General features: G+C 31.2%; 1 protein-coding gene across 1 annotated transcript in view; it reads left to right on the top strand.

Annotated features, from left to right (window-relative positions):
• Positions 1-2,344: 2,344 nt before the first annotated feature.
• Positions 2,345-7,500, top strand: part of LOC113823186 (luciferin sulfotransferase) — a 42,538-nt gene continuing 37,382 nt past the window's right edge. The window contains exon 1 of the mRNA XM_027375805.2: positions 2,345-2,505. Within this exon, the coding sequence (XP_027231606.2) occupies positions 2,461-2,505 (45 nt within the window). The 5' untranslated portion in view covers positions 2,345-2,460. The remainder of the gene's footprint in view (positions 2,506-7,500) is intronic.

The following is a 7,500-nucleotide window of genomic DNA, read 5'->3' as shown; positions in this document are numbered from 1 at the left end:
GACACAGAGAGAGAGGGAGAGAGAGATAAAGCCAAAGACAGAGTGAGCGAGAGAATGAGTGAGAGAGATAAAATAAGGCATATAAAAAAGGAAATGTTGTTACATACGTGGGTAATATATAACAGGAAAGCACAGGTGGTGAGTGCTATTGTAAAGACAGCCGAGAGAGGCAGGAGATGCATCTGGCAAGCGGAAACACGGGTGTCAGGCGGGAAGGGAAGAGCTAAGGTGCAAACTGGTTTCAAGTCTGACAGTCTGTTTATGTTTATATCTCCTTCTACTCTCTCTCCCTCTTTCTTTCTCTCTCTCTATCTATCTATCTATCTTTCTTTCTTTCTCTCGCTCTATCTATCTTTCTTTCTCTCTCTCTCTCTCTCTCTCTCTCTCACTCACTCACTCACTCACTCACTCATTCACTCACTCACTCACTCACTCACTCACTCACTCACTCACTCACTCACTCACTCACTCACTCACTCACTCACTCACTCACTCTCTCTCTCTCTCTCTCTCTCTCTCTCTCTCTCTCTCTCTCCCGCAGTGTAACGTAGGAATGGACGAGACAGCATGGCGACCCCCAACTACCCTTTGTTTTATTCCAAGACCCCCTGCATCTCTCAGCGTGTGTTAATCCAGTGGTCCCCAACCTTTTCATACACGTGTCTCCTTTCTCAAACCTCCAACACATGTTCGAACTCCGAAATCACCTGTTCCATTTATATTTTTTCCAATTACTAATTCTTAGGATAAGAAGATACAGCAGTTTTGCTTTCCTAGTTGTAATGTAATATTTCATGAATACGTGGCTTTATGGTATATTACTCAGACATCCAAACAAAAATAATGTATATTTTAGTGCTGGGGTTCCTAACCTAGGTGCCATGGAGCAATATTAAAGTTGTGACGTCGAATTAAACTGAATTTTATCTCACTTACTGTACCTACACACATTCATCTCTCACAATAACTAGGAATGTTTCTATAATATGTTCTTGAATTATAGCTACTGATATTATTACACTATTCATGACTAGTAATAACTGAATCTGAAAGGATGACGTCACTGAACTCATGGAGATTGAAAAATGAAAAAGAATGAAAAATGTTGGAAGCCACTGCTGTAGTGCTTATGTTTACTAATTTTTGCAGATCTGTACTTACAGTGATAATATATCTTCCTGTGTTACTGACAATTAACTCTTACCTACTACGCCGCAATAGAATACTGTCTATTTAGTAATAGATATTCTACAAATTTAATAATACCATTTTATCTATGCACAAACGTGTTCCCAATTACGTATTCTTTAATGCTGAAAATTGAATGATAAAATTCATTAAAATAACAGTGGTAATAATGAACATGATGATGAGGAAAAGGATAACACTACTACTACCAATAATAATAACAATGATAACATATAATTAATAAATATAATAATGGTGTCAATGATGATGATGATAATAATAATGATAATGATGATAATGATATTGATAATAATAAAAATGATAATAATAATAATGATAATGAGGATGATGACAATGATAATAATAATAGTAACAATAATAATTTCAGAGAGGGAGGTGGATGAATATGACAAAAACATCAGCATTAATACAATGATACTAACAACAGCAATGCTGATAATAACAATGTTAAAAGCAATGCCATGCTACAATTAGTACTAATCCTTAATAACTACAATTCCTATCACGAAATTATATATTATGACGCTGAATGGCACGTTTCTAACAAATCTGCCGCTTTCTTTTTCTTTTCCTTTTATATAATTGCATAAAAAATCGCCACACTTCCCAAGCTGCGGCAATTTACGGAAACCTATATTTTGAACTCGTTGGTGGATAAAAGAGTAATAGCAAGAGGGAAGATACTGCAATAAGCCTTTTATTTTCATTCCGCAACTCGTTACTTATACAAAATAAACGAGGATCAGTACTAAATAAGTAAGAAATGGCCATCAGAGAGTTGTGCGAATAAGACGTTTCGAATCTCTGCACGACAGTAGTTCGAATCCTTTAGTGAGTCGCTCATCCTTTGCATTTGTTTACTTTTTTATGAACTGAGTGCAAGAGTTTGGTCATTCTTTATTTATCTGTCTTTATACTTTATGATACATTTAGTTCTGTCGAATTTCTTATTTTGTATTAGTATCACCAATGAAAATAGCAAATCGGAAAAGATTCACTGGCCTCGAAGTAACCCCTGAATACAAACCGTTTGACTTTTAACTTTAAACAAAACGACTTTGAAAATCAGGTTAACGAAACCAGTCACCCTTCGCCACGATGTCAACCGAATATGACATCCCGTGCCAGGCGTGACTATGGATATGGTGACTATACAAATTGCCAGAATTTAAGTGAGTACCCATGGAGTCATGGAGTCGTTAAAAGACTATAGTGTCCTATAGATTGTAACGAGTGAAGATTAGACTTTCGATGTCTGCGATAAAGGAAGAGCTTTGCCAAATGCCCCAGATGAAGGTAAGACTAGGAAGCTATCTCATGGGAAAAGCAGTTAGGGGCAAAGGTAAAGAAATACCCCCCATGTTTATGCGTTATTTCTTATTACATTTGTGTATAATTTCGTTCTTCTTTTCTACTTGCTTTACTGTAATGATTTGTTTTGTTTTTTTATTTTTACGCCTTCGTCCCCTATCTTATGTCAACATTTTCCCTTTTATGTGCCCCCTCTATTCAACCCCCGATTCACCACAGGTCTCCCTAGATTGAAGCAGGTAAGAGGAGCTATATACAAAAAAGTGGCTCTTTTCGTTTTATTTACTGTTATTATTTCCATTTATCATTTATAATATTTTGACATCATCGCTCACCCCCCCCTTCTCCTCACCGCCAGGAAAATGTGATGTAGTGTCGAATGAAGACATGTGGTCTCAGTCTTCACTATTTCTCATGCTTTGCTTTTGTGTATGCAATCATAGATGCTAATATTTCTCCGAGTTAAAGTTTCTAAACCATTCTATTGGATAACAATAAGTTAATGTACACAGCATTAACTGCCTTCCCTTGTCAACAGAGAACAGTTTCGTGGAATCCTTGAATTTGCTTTTCAAAATTGCAGGGGCTGGACTTCGATCCTTTCCCGGTATTTGAATTCAAACTGCACCTCTGATGGAAGAAATGTAGTTTTAAGCATATCGCACCTTAAATCAATATTGTATTTCCCCGGTGTTGACTTTGAATATTTCTTCTTGAAGTGCCGTATCAGATTCTGACGTTGGCAACCATACCTTAAAAAAACATTACTTCGTAGCTGTTTCCACCGAGTAAAGTTCCGTTCTGCCATTGATGTTTGATAATTTTGGATTTAATCGTGGTTGTACAAAGGATGATACAGAGATGGCCATCAGGGCTGTAAATTCAGCAATACCTTCTGCTTGTCCTGAAGTAATAAGAACGGAGTTGGTTGGGTATGACGTCCGGGTTGGGTATGACGTTCTGGTATGATAAATACCAGAAGTGACAGGACAATTGTTTATATGGTATCATAGGCAGATATATAGAATACATGGTATACTTTTCTTGCATTCTGTATATCACGTCATATATGTAAACAAAATTACTTTGAATTGTGATCCAGACGGTAATGACAACGGAAATATAACACAGAAGGCGAAACTTCCATTACCTTCAGTAGTGAAAAAGTATTTACCGAAGGTTGCTAATGGCATGGAACTCTTGTTGAGAGGAAATAACAGCGAAGATTTTGAGTTTACTGTAGAGGTATTTATAACCGAAATATTACTGAAAAGATATCTTTATAGCGGTTCTTGGCATTACCATGATGACGTCACTTAACCCCGCTCACAAACCTTCTAATAAAAGCTATTAAAAAAAAAATGACAAGCCTGTGGACAATAACGAAACTAAAAATAACAATCAGGTTACAGGTTAGACGGATTGATCATTGTAATGCCGTATTCATAATTTTATACATATAGTGTAAGATGTACCGACCTATTTAGTATGGACATTTATTAATTTTGGGGTTTTAACCTAACTGTTTTCATCTAACTAAGTTGACTGTGCTGTTGACGGTGAAAATGTTAAGATTGTGAGGAACCAATTTTCCTTTGAATCAAGTAAAATATTCGCGCTAAGTGTGTTGATCACTGTACATTGTTCTTGCCATTATCATCAGTATTGATACTGTTAATATTGTTATTATTATAATGACCTTACGAAGTGTAATTAACTTTTTTATTATCATTAATGTAGTTGACAATTATCATTATCATTATTTTTGTTGATATTATCATATTACTAACATTATCACTGCTTATATCATTGCCATCAGTATTTCAATTCATATTATTACTAGGGCAGTCATCGGTTGTAGATCATATATGTATGTATATATATATATATATATATATATATATATATATATATATATATATATATGTGTGTGTGTGTGTGTGTGTGTGTGTGTGTGTGTGTGTGTGTGTGTGTATTCTCTTTTTCGATTTAAACATTGTGGTATGATTATGATCTCAGAAAGGGTTATTGCTATCATTATCAATATGTATTATCATTACTATTGTTTTTATAATCCCTATTGTTGATAATGCCATCATTATTATATTTATCATCGTTATTGGCAATGTCATCATTAGCTGTCATTGCAGGCGTGATTATTTTATATTATAGCGTCATTATTATCAGTATAACTAATCAAAATAAGTAGTTATAATATGATTAATCACCATCACCAGTATCATTTTCATAAGTATTGTTTTTTTTATTGTTACTGTTACTATTCATCGGTTTCATTTATGAATTTGTTTTGTTAGTAGATCTGTTATTTTTTATTCTTGTTGATATTTCGGTATCATGATTATTATTCGTATTGTTATTATCATTATTATTTTTATTATTATTGTTATGATTTATATTACTGTTATTATCATAATCATTACTGTCTTCAATGTTGTTGTTGCTATTGTTACTATCATACTTATTTGTTATTATTGCTGTTGTTGTTATTACTATTATCAACATCATTTTTATTCCTATCACCCTTATAACCATCATTATTGTAACTGTTACCATTTTTGTCATTACTAGCAGTAGTAATAATCGTAATAGTAGTATTACTAATACTATCATTATCATCGCCGCCATTGTTATCATTAAAACCATTGCTTCTGTTACTAAATATAAAGTAGTTCTTAATCTGGTGAGTTCGCCTTCCTCGATGTTATTCCCTTTGCAAAAACGTGAACTATTATCAGGTTCATGAAAAAATGTAAGAGTTTACCCTTTACGAACTTTAGTTTTCTATGGTCTTTTGGACTTACCATTTTCTGTTATTACTGAATATCCTCCATATCCCCTATTACTATTACTGTTGATATGTTTTTATTTTACTTATTTTTTGTTGTGTGTTTACTAGTTGTTCTTTTTCTTGCGGTATTATGATCATTATTTTTATCTTTACGAATGGCCAAGTATTGTTGTTGATGTTTTTAGTATTAGTAGTAGCAGCAGTATTAGTATTGTTGTAATTACTATCATTATTAGTAGTAGTATTACAATCGTCCTTACTATCATCATCAGTATTGTCCTTGTTTGTGACATGATTATTATTAGTTTTAGTAGCACTATGAATTATTTTCAGTAATCACCTTTCAGTTTCAGTTTCAATGTTACGTTTCATTTCCAATAATACCTTATTATTATTATTTTTTTATTCTTTTTTCACTGATGTTGATAGTTGATATGATGTTTGATAAACTATACTTTTCGTATGTTAATTATCAGTGCTATTATATTCTTTAATTACAGTGATAATAATAATAATAATAGTAATTGTAATAATGATGATAATAGTAATAATGGTGATGATAACAGTAACGATTGTAATCATTATCATTATTAGTGTTGTTGTTGTTATTGTTATTGCTACTATTTTTTCTTTTTAAATCATTATTATTATTATTCCTATTATTATTGTTGTTGTTTTTGTTATTTTTGTCGTAATTATTATGTCATTATCAATATTATTAGCATTATTATAATTATTATTATGACAGTTACTGTTGTTATCATCATTACTATTGCCATCATCAGCACTATTGGCAATTATTATTGTTATAATTATGGTTATCCTTGTCGTTATTATTACCATTATCATTGTTAGTACTATTAATTTTTTTTATTAGTGTTGTAGATGTTGCTGTTATTACTACTGAAACTATTATTATTTCTGCTGTATTGTTGTGATGATTAGTATTGCTGTTATTATTATTGATTCTATTGTTGTTATTTTTATATCCTTATACTCATCATTATCATGGTTATAGTCATTATCATCGTAGTCATCATTATTATTATTGTCAATATTTCCAATATTATCATTATTGCTACTACTTCAGCCGTAACTATTGTTATTATTAGTAGTACGAGTATTGTTATTACAGTTATTATTACCACTATCATTTTTTCAACAATGCTAATAACAATTTTCATTATTGTTTTTATTACAGTTGTTAATTTTATTAATACCAGCATTTTCATTATTGTAGTCATAGTCAATATGATTATCATATTTTTTATTGGTTATTATTATTAATACTGCTGTTTTATGAATGATATTATTTTGATTGTTGTCATCAGCATTATTAATATTATTACTATCGTTATTTTTATTATTATTATTATTATTATTACTTTTATTATCAGAAAATCTGTTGTTACGTGTACTATAGTTGTTATGATCGTTATCATTATCATTATTATTATTAGTATGATTCATTATTATTGTTATTATTATTATTATTGTGATTTGTTTTTATCGAAGTTATTACTAGTACTTATATTATTTTTATCATTTCTGCAACTGCTATGGCCATTATAATGATTAGTTTCCTATGTTATTATAATGATTATTATCTCTCCTCGTCTCCCATTTCTTATTCACTCATATTTTTGTAAGCGTTTTCATGATCAGTGTTAGTTTATGTCATTGTTTTCCCATCATTATTAGGGCCGTTAATATTGTTATTATTATCATTGCTGTTGTTAATAACATCATTATATTTTATTTATAATTATTGTCATTATTATTATCATTACTGTTATTCTTGTTGGTTATGTTTATGGTTATAATTATCATGATTCAGTTATTGTATCTGTTATCTTTATCTTCATCATCATCATCATCATCATCATCATCGTTATTGCCATGGTCATGGTCATCATTATCTTCAGCATCAACATCATCCTCACCATCATCTTTATTATTATCATCATCGCTATCGTCATCATCATCATCATTATCATTACCATTACCATTGCCACTATTACAATTAATGATGATAATGATAATGATAATATTACTAATAATACAATACTACTACTACTGTTACTATCATTACTAATATCAATTCTGAAGATATTACAACAAATTGGATATTTTGAAAAGATCACTTTAATATATTAATCATGCTTTCTAAT

The sequence above is a fragment of the Penaeus vannamei genome, chromosome 42 (genome assembly GCF_042767895.1).
Source record: "Penaeus vannamei isolate JL-2024 chromosome 42, ASM4276789v1, whole genome shotgun sequence".
Classification (NCBI taxonomy): domain Eukaryota; kingdom Metazoa; phylum Arthropoda; class Malacostraca; order Decapoda; family Penaeidae; genus Penaeus; species Penaeus vannamei.
The sequence above is the reverse complement of the archived record's forward strand: the minus strand, read 5'-3'. Positions and strand labels throughout refer to the sequence as shown.